Source organism: Passer montanus, unplaced genomic scaffold (assembly GCF_014805655.1).
Source record: "Passer montanus isolate IOZ18808 unplaced genomic scaffold, ASM1480565v1 scaffold5, whole genome shotgun sequence".
Classification (NCBI taxonomy): domain Eukaryota; kingdom Metazoa; phylum Chordata; class Aves; order Passeriformes; family Passeridae; genus Passer; species Passer montanus.
Window position 1 is genome coordinate 1,492,680 of NW_024369929.1, and position 23,997 is coordinate 1,516,676.

At 48.6% G+C, this 23,997-nt stretch overlaps 1 protein-coding gene across 2 annotated transcripts in view; it reads left to right on the forward strand.

Moving 5' to 3' along the window:
• The first annotated feature begins 4,406 nt into the window (after positions 1-4,406).
• Positions 4,407-23,997, forward strand: part of ALPK3 (alpha kinase 3) — a 32,778-nt gene continuing 13,187 nt past the window's right edge. Inside the window, exons 1-3 of one of the 2 annotated variants that reach the window (XM_039723433.1) lie at positions 4,407-4,600; positions 14,254-14,292; positions 17,473-17,594. In XM_039723433.1, the coding sequence (XP_039579367.1) occupies positions 4,458-4,600; positions 14,254-14,292; positions 17,473-17,594 (304 nt within the window). In that variant the 5' untranslated portion in view covers positions 4,407-4,457. The remainder of the gene's footprint in view (positions 4,601-14,253; positions 14,293-17,472; positions 17,595-23,997) is intronic. The other variant, XM_039723434.1, reaches the window with a different exon arrangement.

Genomic DNA, 23,997 nt, shown 5'->3' on the forward strand with positions numbered 1-23,997 from the left:
AGGTTGCACAAGCCCCTCTGGGAAAGAAGGGACACATGGAGGACTCCACAGTGCTGTGCCAGAGACTTGCAAGGTTAGGGCAAGGTCAGGCTCATTAATCCAAAACCCATCACCTTTCCAAAGGCATCAGGACTACAAGGAAATTAGCTGGAAATGGTGGCTAGGGAGGACAGAGTGTGGCCAGGGAGTGACTGATTGTCATTCCCAAAGAACTTTGAAGTGACTGGGAAGGGAGTGTGACACAAAGCTTGGAGGAATGAACTCAGGGCAGACAATTTGCATCTGGCTGGCTTCTCCCTGTGTTAATAGTCCTAGGAAGCAGGCTCCCATGGTGCCAGATGGGGACCAGGACTTCAGCTTGAGGGGGACCATGGAGCAGACTCTCACTCTGCTGCTGAAATTTCTCTATCCTGTAGCTGACAAAGGAAAAGTGAGGCCATCAGGGATGTCTTTCCCAGGAGGCAGAATGAAAGGGCACAAACAGGGGCATCAGGATGGCAGAGAGAAGCAGTTGTGGCTCATGGATCCATGCCCTATGGAACCCAGGGCAGGGCTGAGCTGTGCCATAGGGCCGGAGGGACTGAGCAAAGCTGAAGGATGCACCTCTAACTGCTGCTTTTCCTTTACAACAGATGTAGAAGAAGGTGGTAGGAAAAAGCCAAACCCAACACACAAGACTTTCTTCCTCCATGTCCTTTCCTTTGTGCAGAATGGGATAGTTACATTTCAAAGGCAGGAAAACCTGCTATACCCTGTCCACTCAACCTGACCCAGAGCAATCCCTGCTCCAACAAGGACTGGTCCTCTCCTTCCATGGATACAGTAAAAGGTGATGCATAGCATAGGACCTTCCTTTGTGCTCATCTCCCCAGCTGTCTGAGATCACACAGACCCTTCTTTTTCCTATTTTCTCCAGGGTCCAGCTAGGCATTTGGAAATGTATCTATAAAAGATTGAAAATGAAGGTTCTGGCTGAGTATGTGGCAGCAGCTCTGTGGCACGTCTATCCTGCAGAGTTATTATCTATGCGACACACATAGCTAATAAAAATTATCATTAAATTAACCCCAGCACTCTCCCATAGCTAAGGATGACACTTCTGGCTGATGCAGAATCTCTTCAAACAGCTAGAGGTTGCTGTGTTCCCTGTGGACTGTTTCTTCATGCTTGAGAGAAAGAATCCTCCTCAAAATACCTCCTCAGGAAACCCATTGTGCTCATCCTCTGTCAGAGCCCTGCCCTGGCACCACCCATTAATATTTGGGGAAGAACCAGAGGTGAGAGCTTATTGTTGGAGTGCAGGAAGAAGCCTGTCATTTTAGAAAGGGAGGAACTTAAGGGTGCAGGATGGGAAAAGGAAGGATAAATTGTGCAAGAGGAGTGAGAAAACATCTGTGACTGTGCGAGTCGGTGCTGGATTTGCAGGCAGAGGAAGAAAGCTTTGCTAACGAGATCTGAAGCCGCGTTTGTGGCTGGCTCAGGCTCCAGCAGCTGAACACGTTTCCCCCGGAGCCAGGAGCAGAGGGCACTGTCACTCTCCGAGCAGACTGACGGCAGAGCAGATGCTGTGAGAGGAAGCTGTCTCAGCAGGCAACAGGCACAAGAACCATTCAGAGCTTGAAAGGGCAGAAAAGGAATATAAGCCCTGCAGGTCAGGGGGAGGATCAAACACCACAGCAGGCTCTTTCTCGTCACATCTGAGCTAAACCTGCACTCACCATCCAGGCTTCTCTCCACTGATGGGGTGCAGCACCAAACCATGACATGACCAGGGTGGGAAGGGAGCTCTGGGGCTCTCTGGTCCAGCCCCCCACTCTGAGCAGGATGTCAATCAGCTGCTCAGCACCCTGTCCCATCCACAGACACTGTCACACAAAATGGGGATTGTGTGTCTCTTGGGTCCCTGTGGTACTGCTTGATCCCCTTCACAGGGCAAGTAATTTTCCTAATATCTAATCAGAACTTTCCTCCTTGCCATTTGCATTTTGGCCTCTCATTCCATCACTCTGCATCTCTGAGTCTGTGCCCTCCCATGAGGTAGTGAAGAAAACAAGGAGGTCTCCATTTAGCCTTTCCCTGAAGCCTAAATCCCAGTTTCCTCTTCTCCTATGTTAGGTGTCTGAGCTCCTTCAGTCTTTTTGGTGGACTTCACTGGACTTGATCCATCACATTAGTGTCTTTCCCGTATTTGGCAATCTGAAATCAGACAGGGTTCCAGGCCCAAAGCAGAAACCTACCTGTACTGGACACCCTTCTTAGCTGGTCTGGGCTCTGTTCTCTCAGATCAATACGCCAAGAGACTGGGCTCATGGTAAAATAATGTGTAATTCATATGTTGGGACTTCAGGTTTCCTGAAGTTGTGGGACCTGAAAATCCTCTTTCTCTTTCCACAGAAAGGCATGGGATCAGGAGAATGCCAGCTTGGGTCCTCCCAGCCCAGCATCCTGCCTCCCACATTTGGGCAGCAGCCAGAGCAGAGCAAAGGGTGTGAGATCAGGGCATGCACACACTGAATATTCTTATGCAGCTCAAGCATTTCTTGAACTGAAGGTAATGTCTTCATACTGCATAAACCTCAGGAGATTTTCTTTCCACAGATTTGTCCTGTGGATTTTATTAATCCCTGTTGACATTGAACAGCCACAGCCATGTGTGGGTTGTAGCCTAAAGCCAAGGGGAGGGAGGAAGCATCTCCTTTTCACTTATTTTGCCTCCTGCTAATTTGACTTGTTCTCCTTGCCCCTCTCAGCTGTGTATTCCTCAGTCATGGGCACCTCAGTAGCTTTTTCCAGGCTGAAGAGTCCCAGTCCACACAGTTGTCCTTCATGCAGCAGCCAGCCTGGACCTTGGCTTGCCCTTGCTGCCCTTCTCTGAGTTCTGTTTGGGTTTTTTTTGAGGGGGTCTGCCGTTTTCTGTTTGAGATGGATTATTTCTAAGTGACATTTAGCCAACACAGAGCTCACTGCTGCCTATTGAAAATGAGTATTGTGGTTTCCCCAATGGATCATGTTACATTTGTTTTATGCAATTTCGTCTGTTGTTTCACTGCCTGGTGAAGGTGAGGCCTTCAGTCAGCCCTCTGGGACCACCCTTCTCCATATTTCCTAGGACCACTTCCAAATGTCTTAGGAGGTCCATCTCCTTTGCATTTGCCAAGATCAAATATCCTCTCTGGTGTTACAAAACCTGCAATTTTCATGCCTGATAATGTGATCATCTGCCGCTGTTGTGTCACCTGGACAGGTGATGCACACACTCTGTGTGTCTGTGCATACCCTGGTGCCAGTCCCTATCCAAAGTCACATTCCAAATCACAGTATTTGCAGAGGAAAAGGAATCAGGGATGTCCTGCACCACCTGATCCATCACCTGTCCTGCTGTTTGCTGCCACATCTGCTGCCTCTCCTGCCCCAGGAGGATCAGCTCTAATCATGTTGTATTTCCTGGAATGGAGCAATTTGCCATAATTTCCCTGCTCCTGCTGCAATCACTGCTGTGCAGCCATGGGCAGGCAGCTAATCCACAGTGAATCTGCTCCATCCATCATTCCACTGCTGGAGGGATGTGGTGCCACCAGTGACATGTGTGCAGCACATGATGCAACAACTTGACAGGCAAGAGAAAGGTAGAACAAGAAAATAAGTCCATTTTATTACTCATTATATTTTCATTTGGCATTAAATCACTGCTAGTAATTGTTTGTGACATGTATCCACCTTTTACGTCTCTCTATTGTGCTGTCTTTTTTTATGGAGACTGAATAAATACCATCACAGACTTTCTCTTGGGCATTCTGGGGTAAAAAAAAAACAAGCTGCCAAGTCATGAGATCCTGGTGTGAGGATGTGACTGCCATGCCCATGCTGAGTGGTGCAGCCAGGCAGGGTGGGAGCCTTGTGCCTGCGAGGAAGTGGGGGATGTTGGAGCTGATCCTGAGAGATCACGGAATAACCTGAGCTGGAAGGGAAGGGACCCACAAGGACCACTGAGTCCAACTTCTGGCCCTGCACAGAACAGCCCAACAACCCCACATTGTGCCTGAGAGCGTTGTCCAAAAGCTCCTGCAGCTCTGGCAGCCTTGGGGCCGTGACCATTGCCTGCAGAGTGTGTTCAGTGCCCGACCATCCCCTGGGGAAGAACCTTTTCCTGCTATCCAGCGAAAACCTGACACAACTTCAACGCTGGGTTGTGTCAGTGGTCACCAGAGAGATCTTTGAGGTGTGAGAAATCCCCCGTGGTGGGGCGGTTGTTCTAATGAAAAGTTCACTTCTTCCTCAAAAGCTGGACTCGATGGCAAGAGGAGGAGGAGGAGGAGGCCGGGCAGCCGGCCCGGGGAGGCCGGGCAGCGGCCCCGCGTCACGATTGACAGCGGCATGTGCGGAGGGTCTATAAACGGCGGCGCTGAGTGACGGGCAGGGCAGCCACGGCCGCGGGGCAGGGCAGCCGCACTCCGGCCATGAGCTCGACCCGCAGGGCCCTCGCGGGCCTCTACGGGCGGGGAACGAGCCACATCGACGGCGCGGAGGAGGCCGAGAGCGCGGCCTGGGCCTCGCGGCCGGACCGACGGAGTTACCTGCTGGGCATCCGGCCCCAGAACAGGTGAGCGCCGGCCCGGGGGAAGGCGCTGCCCTGGGCGCTGTCCCCGAGCTGCCGCTGCCGTGGGTGCGGGTGACAGCGGGCGCGGGGCTGCGGGGGACACGCCGGCCTCAGGCGGGGACGGAGCGGGCCGCGCCGGCCGTGGGGGCAGCGGGCAGGGCGGGCTGGCCCTCGCCCAAGCCGTGAGGCCGCGGAGGGAGCGCGGGGCCGGCCGGCTGGAAGTGGTGTGGCCAACGGGCCTGGCCGTCCCTGGGGGCCTGCTCCAGGGGAGAGAGCCAAGCCATGGCTCGGGCTCTCCAGAGGAGCTGGTGTGTGCTGTAGACCAGTCCCTGACCTCCCCAAAGAGAGCTGGCGGTGTGGGCATGGTGCATTGTGTGCGGCTGAGCGGGTGTGTGAAGTGGTGGTGGAATCATAGAATAGAATCGTGGAATGTCCTATCCACAAGGATCATCGAGACCAGCTCCTGGCCAAGCACAGGACACCCCATCAATGCCATGCTGAGCCTGAGCTGGTTGTCCAAATGCTGCTGGAGCTCTGGCAGCCTTGGGGCTGTGACTGCTGCCCTGTGGAGCCTGTTCTGGTCACCCACCACCTTCTGAGTGAAGAGCCCTTTCTGAATATCCAATAATCTATAATCTATTTCAACCCCCCTTGTACAGCTTCATGCTGGTCCCTCAGGTCCTGTCACTGGTCACCAAAGACCAGAGATTGATCGGTGCTGCCTTTCCTCTTCCCCTCATGAGAAAGCTGCAGACCCCAGGGAAGTCTCAGTCCAAGCTGTCCTTATGAAATCCTGACAAACACCAGTGTCTCCAGTTAAACTCAGGGAACAGCCCTGACCTTCCTGCCTTCATTGTAGTGAAGTGCCTCACCAGACAGAGCGAGGGGCCCGCTGGGCTCTGTGCGCGGGTGCCTTATCTTATTGTCAAAAAGGCATTTCTACACTGTAGATAGGGGCTGAGCAGCAATGAGATCAGCATTCCTGGGTCAGGAATGGCCTCCAGCACAGGGTCTGGGGTAGGAATAAGGCTTTGTTCGCAGGGGGAAGGTATGATAAACATGCTGTCAGCTGAGCCTGACTGAGGTTAGCAAACACAGAATTACAGGGTAATGTGCCAGCAGCGCCCAAGGTGTCAGTGATTGTGCGAGGCACTCAAAAAAGCCTTGAAATTGCTTTGAATTCACTGGGAATGCTCTTCAGTCTATGAGCTCTCCAAATGAGTGTGCCTCTTCCCTGCTGATGGTTTATAAATAATCCATTTCCAGCGTGTCAAGCATTGATGCCTCAAGGAGTCAGACATTCATAAAAATAAATGCAGGACCAAAAGAGATAAAAAAGTGCTGCTTGGAAGTCAGGTGTTAAAACTGGGGTAACGCCAAAATGAAGTTGCCTAAATTCAGTTCTTCTCTGGTGGTATCATGTCGTGCTGGGGTGTGAGCTAATCACAGACTGGCTGCACACAGTGACATCTTCAGCACCACCAAATGTCCATACGGGGTCCACAGCCTGCAGCCTCAGATCATACCATGGACTGGAAATCTCTTAACTGAGCCCAGTGGCTCCATTCTGCAGATTTCAAGCAGAGAGAGGTTTTAATAAAGAAGTTGTTGAGGTGTTTGGATTGCCTACAGCTTAACTTTTATTTTCCTTTTCTGCTCTCAAAGTGCAGCTTTAATCAGTTTAACCGTAAAGGAGAGTTCATCCATCCAGCAAGAAATACCTTCAGTATTCCCAGTTGGATTCCTGAAGTTTCTTCTGTTGGGGAGGCAAGGAGCATTGTAGCCCCCCTGCAGGCAGTGCTCCTGGTGTATTATGGCTGTACCACCACTTGAGGCTGTGGCTCAGGCATGGTAAATCTGGCCATGGCTACAGAGCTCTGAGCCCTGAACCTTTTGAGCTTTTCAACCTAGTGCTGCCATGGCTGCACCCCAATTTCCGTCTGTGGGAGCCCAGTGCTGGCAGAGGGACTCTGCTGCTCCAGTTAAATCAGCAGCACATTCAATTTCCACAAATTCTCCAATCATTTCTCCAACCACTTATGTACATGATCGTCAAAGCCTGTGGCAAGGCAATTTAATTTTGTCTCTTAAATCCACTGTCTGCCCCTTCTGTTGTAAGAAGCAGTGACTAAATAATCGCTAAATGGCAAAATTGACCTTTCCCTGGGTTCATGGCAACTTCTAGGTTCCCTAATGAGTTAGGGAGGAGGCATATAGAAGTCTGGTTCCCTGCAGAGCCCTACAAGTGCTGAAGACTTGAGCTGGGATTTTTGGAAACTGTTGTCTAAAATGCAGGGCAAGGGCTTGAATGAAGTGTGGCTTTTTATGTCGTAATTAAAAAATGTATCATAACAATTCTGGGAAGCAAATTAGTGTAATGGTGCAGCAAGGAGACTTTCAGAAAGCAATTATGACTTTAATTAAATCCAGGAACATCTGGAGAGCTTACCTGGGAGAACTTGAAAAGCACGATGAGCAACATGCAGAAGAGCAGATAACGCTGAGCAGCTCTTTAACACAGAATGGATTTGGATTTGCTGGGTTTGAAGCTAACAAAGGCAATGGGACAAGTGATGCACACACAGGATTGCTGTGGGAGGCTACTGTAGTGGTTAGGAAACAAAAATAGATATTCTGATCCAAAGAAAAAGGCATTTTTTTTTCATCTTTCTCTGTTCCTGACTTTATATGTATATATAGAGTATGTTTAACTAAAATATTTGCTTGTTCTCTTCACTGATTCTTTTAGCAGCAGAAAGTGTAGTAACGTGGTAGAGGTACACAAAGACATGGAGAGATCTTTAAGAAAAGAAAGTGAGGTTGGAAATCCCTGCTTCTGGGGTGACTTGTGAACACGCTATGCTCTGCAGATCCCAGCACAGGAATGGAGCTCTTGGAACGAGTCCAGAGGAGGCAGCAAGGTTGTCAGAGGGATGCAGCACCTCTGCTATGAGGAAAGGCTGGAATTGTTCATCCTGGAGAAGCTTTTGGGTAACCCAGTTGTGGCCTTCCAGTACCTGAAGGCAGCCTAAAAGAAGGATGGAGAGAGACTCTTTACAAGGGCTTAGAGTGACAGGACAAGGGGGAATGGCTTCAAACTGACAGAGGGCAGGGCTAGTTGGGCTATTAGGGTTCAATTCTTCCTGTGAGGGTATTGAGGCACAGGCTGCCCAGAGAGGCTGTGGCTGCCCCATCCCTGGAAGTGTTTCAGGCTGGGTTGGACAGGGCTTAGAGCAGCCTGGTCTAGGTCACCCGCCCGTGGCAGGTGATGGAACAAGATGAGCTTTAAGATCCCATCCAAACCAGACCATTCTGTGATTCTGTGTTGAGGGCAGTTTGGGTGTCTTACGTGGTCTCCCTAATCTTGTTGGAGGAAAGGGGTATCATGTAATTTGAAGGATATGAATTAGGTAACCAGAACATGATTTTTCTGGGTTTTACCTTGTAGAATTTTCCAGAGATGATGCTAAGAAAGCCAGAAGAATAGAGGTGTTGAAAATGGCCATAGATAGAACATCATCCTTTCATTAAACAGAATACTCAGGGTATTTACTCTTTGTGCCCTTGGGAACTAGTCTTTTGTAAGGATTTTCTGTGTGAGCAAACAACTCAGTGTCTTTCCTTTGCTGGTCTTTTAACATCCCTGATATTGAACAGTGTCAGGAGCAGCTTATGGCCTCTGCTCTGGCTGCTGACAGGATTTTTTTTCTTGGGGTTGTTTTTTTTTAAACAAACCTGTTATGTCTCAAAGCAATTATTTCAAGCAAGTAATTATTTCACAAATAAATAAATAAGGAGAAGCTGTGAGTCCTGTTCAGGGTCTACCTTAGCTGTGTTCATGGGCCACAACCCTCAAGACATCTTTTTAGATGTCCTTTTTGTAAGAGCAAGCAAGTCTGGAGAGTGTATTGTGCAGAGGGATGCAATTTTATATAAAACCTTCATCTCAGTGCTAGGCAAACCTCTGCTGGAAGTGATTTGCACCTCTTACCTAATGCAGCTGTCTGCTCCTCAGTCTCATTAGAGCATTGCTTCCTTGCTTGAATATCTTTCTACTGTCATAGCTACATCATATACAGATATTTATAGAGTGTAGTGACATTGCCTCTGATCTTTTCTTGGATAACTCTGCTCAGGGTGGCACTTGAGCTCAGGAGAGGGCCTTGCCACCTGGCTCTTCTGGCTGGAAACCATTCCCAATCTTGTCCCTCTTGCTTTGCACATAATATCAAATGAAGGAGAAAGATCTGTTGCTATAATAAAGTGTGCTGGAAGCTGAGGAGCCCTTGGTTCCTGAAAAGCAGGTTTAGTTCAGTCGTGTTCCCTCTTTAGCAGCTGGGTACCTGTAATGTCCAGTGGGACTTTGCTTTTGGCGAGGAGTGCTGCAAGCCCTGGTCAGATGCCAGCTGAGGCAGCTGAGAGCACTCAGTCAGTTTGATTTGTGGGATGGAAGTGTCTCAAACTCTGGAAGGAGGGACAGCCAGTTCCTACTGGAAAGGCAAAGTTTAGGGCGTCAATGACTCATCTGCACACCCTGTGACCTGTAGGACAGAGGTGGCTGTTTCCCATTGCTGTAACTCCCTGCACAGAGGTGTCTGCTTTGAGTGGGGCTGCTCAGCAGTTGTGCACTCCAAATAACAATCCTCAACAATTCCAAAGGGAGATTTTTCAGCTCCCTTCCTGTAGCCTCCTGTCCATATGTCCATATCCCCTAGAAAGCCAAGTGGACATGAGTGTGTAGGCTGATGAGCCGATGCCCTTCAGGGTCACTATAAAAATACAGAGTATATCACATGTGAGAACTGTGCTCTTCTCAGGAAACCTCCTGAAAGGGGATGTTTCCCAGGCCAGGGACACCACTTTGTGGAGGGCAGAGTGTGGTTATCTCCAAACAGGCCCCCTCTCATGCCACAGCAGAGGCAGCTCCCAGGAGATAGAATTAAAACCTACTCTACCCTTGCTCTCTTTGGACAAGGGGAGGAAGATCTTGAGTGAGTGAGGTTGTTATCTCACACTGACTGTCTCACACTTGACAGCATTGCCTGGTCCAAGAAGAGGAAGATGGAAGGGCTGTTACAGGCAATTTAATTTCTTTTTTTTTTCTCTGCATAGTAACCTGCCAGGAGGATGTCACCTTTCCTGGGCATCTCATTGTCCAATATTTACTTTGCTTTTTTTTTGGCCATTTCTCATTCCTTGGTATGTTTCTAAGTTTAATTTGGGCCATAGAGGCAGCAACAATTCAGAGTTAAAATACACAAATCTGAGCCATCTTCAGAGCATTACAGAGGCTGATACAGGAATGTGTACCTTAATTTATTGTTTTCAGCCTTCTCTGTTAATGAAATCTAGCCTGAATTGTTATACACAAATCTGTGTTCATCTCAGCTAAAAGTAAATTACCTTCAGAAAAAAATGCCACATTTCTGCATCTCTGGCATCGATTCGGTCTGTGACCTTGACAAGCAAAGACTCAATACATCTGTTTTCCAGTCTGTGAAATAACAATGTGTCTTGTACAGCAACACAGCACTCAGAGCTGCTTTATCACGGGCCTGCTGATAGCTCCTGCCATGGTGTATGAACACCAGCACGCTCCTTCTGTGTGTGCAGGGAGTGCTTGATAAGGAGAGGGACACGTGGCAGGAAAGCAGCTGTGAGCACAGCCATGCCTTCATGAAAGCCTCAGTATTTGCTTTTAAACGTTGAAAAGGGTTCTCTGCTGACAGCTGGGGTGGGATTCTGAATGGCTTGTATTTGTCTCAAGTAGTGTTAACCTTGAAGGCAGGCAAGTTCATAGCAAACCTTACTTTTGGAAGTCTGCATGTGCAAAACATGCCCAATAATGCCAGGGATCAGAGAGCCAGCGAGGGGGAATGTCTGTAGGAAATTGCCAGTCCCCCTATCCAGCTCCTGGGATGTACAGGCTGCCAGGCTCTCCATGGGCTTCCTGAGGAGCTTGGTGCAATGCTGATTCTCTCAAAACATAACTTGGACCTGTCAGCTTTGCTGTCATGGGCACATTTTTCTCTTTTTTTCCTTCACTGGACGGCTTGTGTGGGTCAATTTTCACGCTGTGGGAGAGCACTGAAAAATATTGATCACTGCTGCAGCTCAAGCAGCTCGAGTCCAGGTGCTTGTCCATATGAGGATGGAGCCACTGTTAAGCCTATTTCAGGGTCCCCTGAGCCCTTGTTCACTTCCATGTGAGGAGTGCACTGGAAGGAGAAAGATTTCTTTATCTCAATGATAAGAAATACAGAAAGAGAGTAATTTAATGGATAATTGCATGAGAGGGTTAAAAAAGGTGCCAGACTGAAAATCTATGTTTTTCAAGCAGTTAACTTTTTGGTGCCAGTGGATGCCAGCCCAGACCATCAACTCGAGTGGTTAAAAATGTGAGTGGTGTTGACAGTTCTGCCTCCTGCCCTTGCAAGACTGAAATTTGGCAAGTGTATGAAAAATGACGAAGGCTGTCTTCACTTCCAAAGAAAATTAGGAGTAGTTGAAGGGCTAAAACCTATGAGGATGATAAATGGCCAAAGGAGCTTGAAAGCATGTGATAAAATTAAATTTAACAAAGAACTGAGACTGGTAGAGGGGATGTGGTGGAGAGGTATAGTGCTGTGGTCCAGCACTTGAGAACAGTTGTGTATTTTCAGAACTAGCTTATAAAAAGCTGAGCTTCTCTTCATTAATGGGAGGTGCCTGAGGGGGCTTCACTTCATCCCACCAGTGCTGGACTGCCTGGAGCAGATGTTTTTGAAGTCCACTTCTCCAATAGAAGGAAGGGTTATACTTGAGGCCTTGATTCAGTGCTTTAGATGTGTTCCTCAGGATAACATCAGCATTTGCCTTTAGCCAGTAACTGTAACAGCCCTGAGCTTGCTCCAGGGAAGTACATCCACTGCTGATGCTGCAATTCATTAGCAGAGCCCTGTGCTGTGTGTGCTGCTAAGTCCTTGGGGAGCCCAGGGCACAGACAGCCCAGTCCCAGAGAGGATCAGAGCAAGCACGCTGGAGTAGCTGCTGTCCTGCTCAGGAGCCCCACGTTTCCAGCAGGGTAGGTTGGGTTCTGATGTAGCTGTGCTGTCACAGCTCTACATGGATATGCTGGGACGTAATTGAAGTGAAGCGCCAGCTGCCTGCAGGCAGGGCTCTGCTGGCTGCAGGATCCACAATTTGATCATGCTCTCTGGGGCTTAAAGCTCTAGTCTGAAAAGCAAATTTAGCATATTGAGGTTAAACTTCAATTAATACATGATGGCCTTTTTCTTCTGGTAATATCGAGAGACCCTCAAGAGACCCTCAGTTCAGTGTTCAGCACTGTCTCAGGATGTGCAGTGAATAAAGCCCATGTTGTCTTAATACTGGGGATTAAAAAAAAAGCACTGTCAGTGCTTACTGTTTGATCACATCCATGAGCACAATGGGTTCATGGCACAAGCAGCCTTTGTTCTGACTCTTGCTATTTTCTTTACGTCCAAGCCAAGACACATCCCTGTTTGTTTTATGCAAGAAATCATGATTAAAACCACACTACTGCCTACACTAGCATTCTAGCTAGTAAGGAATTTGGGAAGTTCCTTTTAAGAAGGTCTTTAGTATTCCTGGTGGGTAAAAAGATGTTTTTCCCTTGCAGTGGTAAGCAAAATGTTTTGAGACAAGTTAAACCAGTGGGTTGTGTTTCCAGACAGACAGAGGTGCCTGGGGGCAGCCCAGAGCACAGGGATATTTCTGCCCCTGGGATCCCTTGGGGTGGTTGTGCTGCAAGGAGTCTGGGAGGAGGAACCTGGATCCCCAGGAGGTCAGGATGGGGTGAGAGCAGCACGAGGTACAATTTGAGCTCCAGAAGCTCTGAGGGTGTCTGTGAGGGTTGAGGACAAGGTGAGGTGCTGGTCAGTAAGGCAGGTAATGCAGAGCTGTGCCTGGCAGTGCTAGGAAGGGCACGGAGCTCACAGGGATGTTGCAGGAGGTGGAAGGAGGCAGCTCAAAGGACAAGCTCCTCTGTCTGGCTTCTCCCATGAGAAGCCATGAAGAAAAGAGAAACCAGCACAGCACATGAAGGATGAATCAGGTGGGTGAGTGATCTTCAGCCTGTTACTGTGAGCACTTGATTTCCCCAGCTGGATCACACCCAATGTGCACATCCTTTGGCTGCATGACCAGCACTTGGCACTGGGAATGGACCAGGAGTCTGTGGCTGGGGGTGGAGAGGGTGAAGCTGCTGCCAAAAGGCCAAGTGCCACCCATGTTTGTTGGGTTAAAGCTGCTCCTGAGCAACAGCCCAAAACTTCTGCTGTCTTTGCTCTCCTGAAGGAGAAGAGTCAGTGAGCCCTTCAGATTTTTCTTCTCAAAGGAAATATGCAATTATTTGTGCAAAGTGTCTGGACTTGAAGCTGAACTACTTTTTTTTCTCAGTGTTCACGTGGAGGTTCTGCCTCCACAGGTGTAATGTACAGTTGGCAGGGCCAGTTTTCAGGGTCTCTCTGTGGTCATTTTTAGGGCAAGACTTGGAGTCCTTTTGTTTTCCACAGGACTGGGACTCACACATTTGAGTAGGAGACCTGAAGAGGTGCACCTGCACGTGGCCCTCCACATGGTTCTTTCTGCTGTCTTCTGCAGCACCATCCTAGAACACTGAACTTTGGTGGTTCATGGAGGCTGGAAAGGTTTGATCTCTCTCCATGCAGGGGTGTGGCAGTCTGGCCTGGTACATCCCAGAGGGGATGTCCATGCTGCAGTCATTTCCAAGGCTGCATGGTGAGGTTGTTGCATAGGTGTAACGTGTACCTCAGTGCAATTAAATCACTGAGCTTACATGCTGCTTACTAGCTTGTCCCTGTTAGTTTTGGACTTTTGATTGCCATGTGGGTGAGTCAGGGCTTGAGGAACTGTTCCTGACTGCTGCAGATCAATGCACAGAGGTTGTTTCTTACAGCCTGCAAGGGGCTGCTGCCACAGTCCAGCAGTGTGGCCCTTTGGTAGGACATGGTTCCCTGAAGATGCTTCTTTGGGAGAGCTGGTGACCACTGGTAAGTAGCTCATCCAGATGTCTTGTGCAGGACCTGCGTGTTTGATTTTGTTCCCTGAATTGGTTAATGCTCCTACATCTTCCCACAAAGAAAGCAAAACCTGTAGATTCTTGTCAAGTCTACTTCTGTTATTTTATTTTAATGTTTTGCCAGACCTCAGTGATTTGATTGGCAAGCTGGAAAGCAATGTGATCAGAGAGTTTTCAGCTTCTCCCAGGAGCTGTCCTTGGAAGCACAGAGGGCACCCAGCTCAGGCCAGCTGCTTGCCAGCAGAGAATTGGGCTGGACGTCTCCTGTGGTGGAGTTGCCTGCTTTGAGCACAATGCTGCAGATGGTGCATGGAAGGCTCAAGGTGCTGCTTCTTGGAAACCTACTTGTATAAATGTCCTGACACTGATTCTCTGCTGTTAACGACCATTTCATTTTTACAGCCTTTGATTTCAATTGACAATGTGGCTTGCTCGTCCTGGCAGGCAGCCTAAGGCAGCTGTACCTTCTTTTAATAGGAACTCTGACCTCTGCAAAATGACTCATCATTAATATGTCTCTGTAACGGTTTGTTTATTTCAGCTCCTTTCCGTGCTTCTCTCTCTAATGGTTTTTATGCTGTTTTTTGCTTAGCTTATCAAGCAGCAGATTCTCTCCCTCCAGTTTAGGAAGGTAAAACTACATTGCATTAAACTGCTCTGACCAAACACTTTTTTGAATCTGTCTGCACGTCATTAACCTGTAATGTACTACTTAATTAATCAGTCAAGAGCCCTGAAGTGATCTAACAGTCTCATTCTGCATGATTTGATTTCTAATACTTGCTTGAACTGCAGAAAGAAAAGTGAATGTTCATCATAATTCCTGTATTAAGGTGCAAGAAATATTCCTTTTTTCTTAGCCGAAGGATGGGTGTTCAGCTACTTTTTTATATTAAAGTGAGACTTCCATACAGAGACATTAAAAACTGGATGTGACTGCCCTGAGACATCCAGAGAAAAAAATTTCTTCCCCCTGCCATTGTTGTGAGGGTCCTCATTCACTTGGACTTTGCCCCAAAAGGCACTTGTACAGCTGTACTTTGCCTTTGGCAAAAGAACACATTTGGAAATCAGTTGGCATTTCTGGTTTGCTGGAGTGGCAGGTAGAAGAATAACCATGGAAGGAAAGGTCTCTCCAGAACAGCTCTATAGCTCTGGGATTTCTAACCAAAAAGTCAGAAAAAGAAAATCATAACAAGAGGAATACACTTCTCAAATCTCCTTTTCCAGCAGGCTTTTGTATGGAAATCCCTCTTTAATTGAAAAGGCTACTGAATTGCAAGGGGTCTCTTTTAGGATCCAGGGCTTTTTCTGCCCCAAAGCTGCAGCTCCAGGAAGGCCCAAAGAAAAAGTGGCTAGTGCTTTGTGTCCAGTTCCTCGAATACTCTGAATTACTGGTTTAGAAAGCAATTTGAATTGGACAAGCCTCCTTGCAGCTGGAGTGAGTCAGCTGAGAGCCCCACAGTGCCAGAGCCTTGAAATCCTGCTGTGGCCAACACAATGGTTTCTTTGAAAGACTCAATAGACCTTCCAGGCTTCCTGCCAAGTGCCATTGGGCAAGTCCCTGATTCATCTGCCAGCCTGTGGAGCCCCCAGCTTCCACCACAGCTGCTTTCCAAAGCCATTCAGTAGCCTTTGCTGTATGTATTTCACCTGGTTGTGGGATTTGCACTGAGTGGACCAGACTTATTCCTGGTGCTGCCTGCTGGTGCTGGTGGCATGGTGCTGGGATTAAACTGGGTCCCAAGAGCCACTGTGTGTGTGTGCATCACTTGATTATAAGATGCTGATCCAGTTGCCCTCCTGCTGGGGTATGAAATGTTGGTTGATGCTTGGGAAATTCTTTTATGTGGCTCTGAAAGGCATTTACTGGTATGGAGAGGGGGATCTGTATTGAAGGGAGCATCAAAACCCTACCAGTAACTGCCTTGTACTGGATTGTTTGCCTTGCTCTGTGGAAATGGGCATTTTTTTTCTCTGGGATTGGAATTTGGGAGATTGCTCTGGTTTGAAACAGCTTTTGACTCCCACAGCCCATTCCTGGCCCCACAGTTGAGTGAAGAGTTGCTTACCAGGGCCAGTGTCCTAGTAACCATTGATTTCCACAGAAAAGAGTCTGAGCTGTGGAATCTGTTATTTTTATCCCATCCTACACGTGTTTGGATACAGGCCATGCTTATAACCTTCAGTCAGTAGATTAATCAGGTTTGCAACAAGCTTCCCCTGTCCTGACCCTTATCCAGCACAAGGTGCCTGGGAGCTGGGTGAGGTCCCAGTAGGTTGTTACTCAGGGATTCATCTCCCTGCATCTCTTACAAACCCATTCTTGCAGGAAGGCAGAGGGAAAATAATGACATTGCAGTCCCCAGGTAAGTTTCCAGGGTGGATAAAACAGGCAGTTGCTGTGGCTGTAGCTCTCCAGACATCCTCATCCATGTGTGCTTAGTCCCTGTCAGTGCACCTGCCCCTGCTGGGTCATGCTAAGCGTGGGGTTTTTTGGTTTGTCCTGACCCAGTTTGCTGCCTTAGCAGGTAGAGCATTAGTGGCAGCAGGACCAGCATGCTGCCTGCAAACTGGGGCTGCTCCTGGGGCTGGGGTCCTCCTCAGGGAACCCTCACCACACACTCTGAGCCCTTGTGCTCATGGTGGAGCTGCATCAGGAGTGGTTTGGGCATTTGTTCCACCCCTTGCATGTTTCTGGAAGCTGATCACTTGTTTAAGGAATGTCTTTCACTGCTGAAAATTATATAAATAGAGCTGCCAGCTCTTGCAGTATTAGCTGTTTCTCCCAGTGTCTTTGCACTTGAGACCTTGGGGGCCCCTCTCATATTGTAAATGTGTAGTGTTTTAATTGCAGAGGGGAAAAATTAAATAAGAAGCTCTTCCCTTCCAAGTGCTTCAGTATTATCTGAATGAAAACCCAATTTGGAATTAAATAATTTCCCTTTATTTAAGAAAGCCCAGATTTTCTGTGATCTCTGTCAGTGATGCTGCAGCAGGGCTGGCAGTGCTGGATGAATATGGTGATTTATTGCACTCATTGAGCAGTGCTGAAACACCTGGAGAATCCATGGTCTGCTCTTGAGCATTACAGATTGCACTGTTAGCATAGTTCTGGCTATTTGGGTGTCCCAGCATGGACTTTGAGGTCAGAGCCTGAACTCCTGGAGTAGGGAGTGTGAGTGCCTACCTGCAGTAGTAAGGGGTTAAGGGGTTAAACAGGGAGCTCCTTCCCAGCTAATTCCTGGGTTCAGAAAGCTGCTAGCCAGACTCAGATCTTCCTCAGTGAGCTGTCCCACAGCTGGCAGCTTTTCTTCATTCTAAGAGGGCTGCTGTGTTCAGGAGACATGTTCCATTCACACTTGGCCTTAAATGGCACAAATTCTTCACAAATAAAAGAAAATCCCAGCGAACAGAACAACTCGTGAAACATTTATGGTTCAGAACTGGGAATTGACTTTGTTAGGTGGAGCTCTAAGCTTGCTGGCTGGCCAAAGAGATGTTTTGGTATAATCAAGAGCTAAAATGGGTCGTCATTCATCCAGTGGGCCAACATTCATTGCCGAGATAGCCATAAGAGCTAAGAGTAGGGAGTGGCTCCCAAATGTCACTTCAAAATGACAGTCATCTTAGGAGGGAGAAATCAGTCCAGTCCCCTGGCACTGGACTGGACTTGTGAGCAAGTGTAGGGATGATGGGAGGGAAGAGGGCATGGACAATGAGAACTCAGGCTGCTGAGGTGAGACACAAGGTGGACCCTTTGATTTTTCTGGTGCTTTTATCTCTAAGAAATGCTTCTTGAATCTTCCAGGAGCACCTTCTGCGCAATCATTTCTCAGCTGACGGAGGAAACACAGCCACTATTTGAAACCACTATCAAATCCCGTGCTGTGTCCGAGGACTCTGATGCTAAATTCACGTGCATAGTGACAGGTAACAGTGTCTTCAGTGAATAACCTGGTCCTGCCTCACCTGCTGGACTTGTGCCAGTTAAAATCTGCAGCAAGTGATAACAAGGATAACAAGCCCACGGTTGTCAGAATGCCAAGCAGAAGTTCAGCAATTGCATGGTGATTTTAGCTTCAATTTAAGGGAGGTGGGAAACACCTGACTGTGTAAAGAGGCAAAGGCATAAGCTAACATGTCAAACAAGGCAAACGAAAGACCAGAAAATGGGATATGCTGGTTACTGCTTGGACCAGCTACATTTTATTGTCCTAATCTCTGCTTCTCTAATCCTGGCCTCCATAACTCAGGAATGTGCAGTTTTGAAGACTCTCCTGCTGGAAGCAATACTGCTGGCTGTAGATGGTTAGAGCACAGTTACATTTGTATCAGTGATGAACTTCTGTGTCTGTCATTATCTGAAATAAAAGCTGGTCGCTGCCCAATGAGCTAAAATGTCCCCTTGAACAGGAAGGGGTTAATTAAAGAAGATGAGGAGGAGAGAGAGGCCAAAACAGAGGGCTGGTGCTAAGGCCTTGTGACATGGGAGCACATTGGCAGGTAGCTCCTTTGCTGATGAGATTTTGTTCTTTAAATGTGGAGACTGTACTTTTTAACAACTCCATGATCCTTCCTAACCTCACTAGTATTAATTACTCCAAGAGGTTACTCAGTGAGAGACACTTACAAAGAAGTTTGTAAGTTCTGGAAGGAGAAGAGTGTATCCAGTGAGCCCCTTAGGCACAAGGACCAAAGCTTTCCTAAGGAAATCTGGTTTGCTGTTAGAAACAGGCTGGAAATAAGGAAGCACAGTCTCAGTCTTTCCAAGAACTGGCAGCTATGAATTCTTGGCTTTTCTCTTATGGATTCTCTTGTTCTGAAGGCTGACCTTCTGAACTTACAGGGGTACAACTGATGTATTGATTTTATTGAGGCTTAGCTTCAGCAGACCCCTTCTTGCTGCTTCTAGAGCCAAAGGGAGCTGCTCGGAGATGCCTCCAAACCACTTTATTTGGGGGGTCATTAGCAGGGATCTTCCCAATTCCAGCTGTATGAAAGCAAAAGCTTGACATACTGTGCAGTACCATGGAACATGCCATTCTGCAAGTGTCAGAGGTGAGAAAATGTTTAGGTGCGTTGGGAAATCAAGAGTAAAAGTCCTGGCTTCTCTCACTGGCTTAAATCTCCACCAGCTGCACCTTTGAGGTTGATGGTTCCTTCTAACAAATTCCATCTCTTCCTGTGTGTTGCACCAAGCAGAAAACTTGACCTGGTACTGGCCTCATTTCCTGCTCAAGTGTAGGAAATTGTCAATGATTCTCTTTCAGCATATGTCATGATATTTTTGTGCTTGGTAAACTAAGTTGGGGGATGTCTCTATGCACCTGGAGATTTTCGTGGAAGTGTGTTTAAAATCATCCTTGGACCACCTTTGCCAGGTGGGCATCTCCTGTATGTGGTCCTTTGGACTGCTTTAGGAGCTCAGGATCTCTTTGGGGGAGAGGGGCAGGAGGTGGAAAGCAAACTCTGCCTGCAGAGTCTGGTTGGCAGTTCAGGTATCTTGCCCTGCCGTGATGTTTGTGTTCAACTGGGAGGCGTTGCTGGGAGCAAGGAAATGGCAGTGACATCCCTGGCCAGTGACCAGCGTGGAACCAGTTCAGTCCCAGCACTGTGGCTGGACTCCAGGGACACTGATGGAAGCAAAGGGCAGACAGTCACCTGCTCCTGTTTTGACGGTCAAGCCACAAATATGGATGTGTGACCTACAATAGCATCTTACTTTTTTTTTTTTTTTTTTGCTGCTTCTTGACCAATAATGAGAATTACAGACTAGTCCCACATCTGGGAGTACTTGGACTAGGACTTGCTGGGCCTGTCCTAGGAACACCAAATGATGCAAGTGTTTGAAGAACCAATCTCCAGAATGTGATGAGTGGTACAGGCAGGGAAAAAAGCAGGTCAGGCAGAGGCAGATTCCTGTGTATGAAGGCACAAACTTTCCTTTCCTCCTGATGCCTACTTCAGCCTGCTACTGGTGTCCCTGCTATGTCTGATTTGATTTTTTGGGTCAGATCCTGCATCAGTTATGAGATGTTCTCTTTTTTCAGATAAATTTAGTTTCATCCTTTGTTCTCTAAGAGATGCGAAAAAGAAAACAAGAACATTTCCATTTATTGTGCAGCTTCATCCCACATCTCTGCACCAAGTGCTTTCCTTGGTGGCTCTGTCTGGACTTCGTGGTCTCAAGGGTCATCACAGCTCATTTGCAGTGAGTGGATATTGAGCTTCTCTCTTCAGGGTGGCTCTTCATGGAGGTGCTGCCACAAGGATTTTCCAGCTTTTTAGTCACTTCTGTGTAGCATTGCCTGGGAAGGAGAGATGTCAACTGATGAAATGGGGGAAGTTGGATGAGGAGGTCGAGGGGACCTCTTGTTAGGGAATGAGTCCAGCCAGGACAGGGGATGGCTGGATCTAGCCAAGACCATTGTATGTCAGCACCAGCCCACTGCTGTACAGCTGCCTCTTCAGTGCCATTGCAGCCCTCCTTAGCCAGGTTCAACCCCTCTGATCTGCCTTCACAAATCATCGTCTCAGGAGCTTGATCCCATCACTGCCTCCATGGTTTTATTGCAGAGTACAGAGGGGAGAGGGAAGAGAGTTGGGGCGGGGTGAGTAGACAGTCACATGCTTATAGATGTGGTTCTTAATCAGGTTAAAGAAGTTCCACTTGCTGCATTTGTGGTGACCCCCTGAGGAAAATGTTTGAAGGATGAGACTGAAGGTCTTGGATTAAGACTGTCTCGAGACATGCAGAGGCTGTGAGAGGGATTTGGGGATGGGATAGTGACTACAAGAGCAGAGAGTACGCTGCTGGGAGATGAGGAGGTTTGGCTTTGGGGCTGAGGACAAGGGAAGGATGGTGAATGAGCACTGCTCACATTGGCATGGGGAGCTACTGCTCTTAGTATCTATCCCTTCTGTCAGCATTTCTACAAGTTTCCTTGTCCTTGTGTGCTGGAGGGGTTTAAATCCATGAAGCCAGGAAGGGTAACATTTTACCAGAAACTGTATTCCCAAGACTGTTGAAGCACCTACTCTATTTAGCTTGTGTAGAGCAGAAACTGTGGATATTGTTTAATGGTTCTAAACTCTTAGCACCTTCCCAAGTTTCAGAAGACTAACTCCCCCTCCATTCCCAAAAAAATAATTAAAAAAAAAATAGAAAGCTACTTGAAACAGAGTATCTCTGGGTGATTTTGTATAGATATATTCAGAACTGTTTTGGATAGATATTTTAAGAACTGTTTTGGTTACAGTCACTAAGCTTTGAAGACTTCTCAGATTTCGACAGTTTTAGGAAAAAGAATGTTTGATCAAAACCTGGCAATCTCCATGAAAATAATATCCTTGCTCTGAAAAGTCTCCAGGATGCTGTGGTGGCTGGCCATCCCGCTGGAGCAGTGCTGCTGGCAGGCACACGTGCTGAAGATGTGGAGAGGCTGCCTGCTCTTCCAGGAACACCCAGCCCCACTCTGTCTGCAGCTTTGGGGCTCTGCCTGGGGGCTGCAGGGGCCCAGCTGCCCCAAATCCCTGGGGGCTGCAGCAGGGGCAGGGTTGGGAAGGATGAGTGTGGTTCTATGACTGTGTCAGGGTGTCTCATGCTAAGGGTGGCATCTGGTGCCTGCAGCCTGGCAATGCTCACGGATGGAACCCTCAGTTCCACCTCATCCCACTGGGCAAGCTGTGGATGCTGTGCCTGCAGGGGATGTGCCTTACTGCAAATGATGCCTGACTCCTCTTCCCCTCCACCCTGCACCGGGGGAATTTATTCACTCAGCAACCCAAAGATGGATGTCAGCAGCATCAGCAGCAGCTCCCCTCCCTGTGCCAGGGAGACTCATCCCTGCCCAGGCATCTTTCCATCTTGGCTCTGATTACAGCCCCTGGAGAGAGATGGATGGTATTTGGACAGGCAGCTGGGGCCACTGTACCTGCGTGGGAGGTGGGAAGCCTTTCAGCATCCGCCTGCCTGCAGACTGGAATTCCAGCCAGAACTTGCCTGCAGCTCTCTTGGGCTGCAGGCGACACCGTGCAGTGTGAGCTGGTCCTGGCGCTGGGTTCTCGTGGCCACAGCTCCTCAGAGGGAGCAGGCAGCTCAAGGACACAAGTGCTGCAAGTCAGAGGGAGTTTAAGCTTAGCAGGAGGAAAAGCCTTTCCTCGAGACACTGCATAGCTGTGGAAATGGCAGCTCTTTCCGGCAGATGTCAGGTGGGAATAGAAATCAGCTGTGGAGGCCACGGTGGGGAGGGGGGGAAAGAACATCGCAGAGCTTCTCGGAAACTATCTGCTGGCAGTTCCCAGAATGAAGGGCTGTGATTGCTGTTTCTTAGGGTGTCAGGAAAATCTACCTGCCAGCTCCCTGCAAGATGGACTGTGGGGGCCTTCTGAAGATCTTGCTGGCAGAACAGCCCTTGGGAAGGGTTGGATTGTCTGGGCACAGCATGAGCTTGTGTATGGAAATTGTTTTGGTCATCTCTGGAACAGAAAGAATTCACCACAGGCTCATTTAGTCCAGGCTCCTGCTGCCAATATTTGTTCTATGAAAAATATAAGCAGCAGTGTCAATCCCTGATGATCCCATCCCTGGAATGCTCTCATGGCTTTCTCCATTTCCCAGTTCAGGGCTCACTTTCTTCAGCTACAAGTACCTGAGGGCTTTGCATGTCTCTAGAAACTGGTTTGGGGGTCAGGGCAGCAACAAAGAACGGGATGTGACAAGAGTGGGGCAGAGGGGGAGGACAGAGAGCCTTGCAGGAAGGGTGTTGGGAGAAAGTCATGGCTTGGTTTCCTGTAGAAGAGGAGAAATGAGGCACTACCCAACAGAAAGCCAAAGCTGCTGATGGCAGCAGTGGGAGGGGATTGAGGCAGCAAAGCATGTGGGAGATGTACAGATGCAGGGATGCTGGGGCAGTGCAGAGTAAGAGACCTTAGAGAAGAAGGAGCAATAGGGTAAAATCCAGTCGGTGAGGTGTCTGGGCTATGGGGGTCACTGCTTCTCATAGAGAACAGGAAAGAAAAGCTGCTGAGACTCATCTTCCCAGCCCTGTCTGGTCCCAGTGGACTAAATCCCTCAAGGAGCCAGTGGACACTGAGGAGCCACCACAGGCAAAGGGTGGGGACAGGGGAGCCAAAGCAGTACAGGAGGAGATTTGGCATGTGCTGCTTTTCTGGGCAAAGGCATACTGGATTGGCCAAAGCCTGGGTGAATTCCTGCTGATGAGTCTGCTTCTGGACTCCCAGTCCTGCTCTGGGACCTTCGTGAGAGCTGGAGTAAGCTGGGCTCAGGCATTGCTATGGGCTGACAACATCTTTGGCTGGTGCAAGGAGGACAGCTGAGGTCCTGGTTAGCCTTGAAACCTGTGGCTTGGTATGCAGAGAGCACCTTGTCCCTGCTTTCTCCTTACTCCAGAGCCATTGGGTTGGGCCCTTTGGATGCCTGGGATGTTGATGGGAGCTGACCCTTGCCACATTCTGGGGTGCTGTGGGTGATGCTTGGGGTCTGGTGGAGTTGAGGAGAGTGCTGGACTCCTTTCTTTGGCCCCATGGAAAGCCTGCAGGGACATTTGCAGCAGAGAAGCTCCTGAGCAATTGGCTACAGCCTATAGCCAAGGCATGATGTGATCATTAACACTTTCACCCCATGTCTGGGGGTCAGCTTGGCTGGGTGGTGAGCCCTGAGTGAAGTGCAGGAACCCCTGCTGGCTGCTGGGCTGAGCAGGCTTTGCATGAAAACTGCACTTAATCTGAACTAGAGCTGCTGTCAGTGAGTGAAGGCTGTGGCTAGCACTGGTCCATATGGGACTCACATGCTGATCCAACACCTCTGCAAGTGGTGGAGAACGTGGCTGTGTGCCCAGCCTGCCAGCCAGCCAGTCACACACATCATGATGTCATTGTACTGAAAAGGCAGGTGACATCTGTTGTCAAGTGACATTTGTAGGACACTGAGCTGACTGTGATGCAATCAAGGTTGTTTCTGTTCAGTGGAAAGTTTCAGATCAGCTTACAGGCTGTGACACTGTGCAAAATGCTGAGAGCTCCATGGAGGGGCGAACGCCTGTTCTCCAGCCATAGCCTTGGCCTCATCAAAACATCCCTCTTCACATAAAAGTGACGGCATGCTCACCTTCTCCAGCCAGTGTTACAGGAGACGAGCGTGTGATCCACTCCCCTCTGCTCAGGAATGAAGTGCTGGGATTTTTTTCTCAAAAATAGCCCTATTCCTAGGAGTGATAAAAGTCTGAGATAAGCCCATTAAGTTTCCACTGTTTCTGTTGTGTCGTTTAGGAATGTAGTGAGCCCAGAATAGCATCTGTCCTGGTGTGCTGCT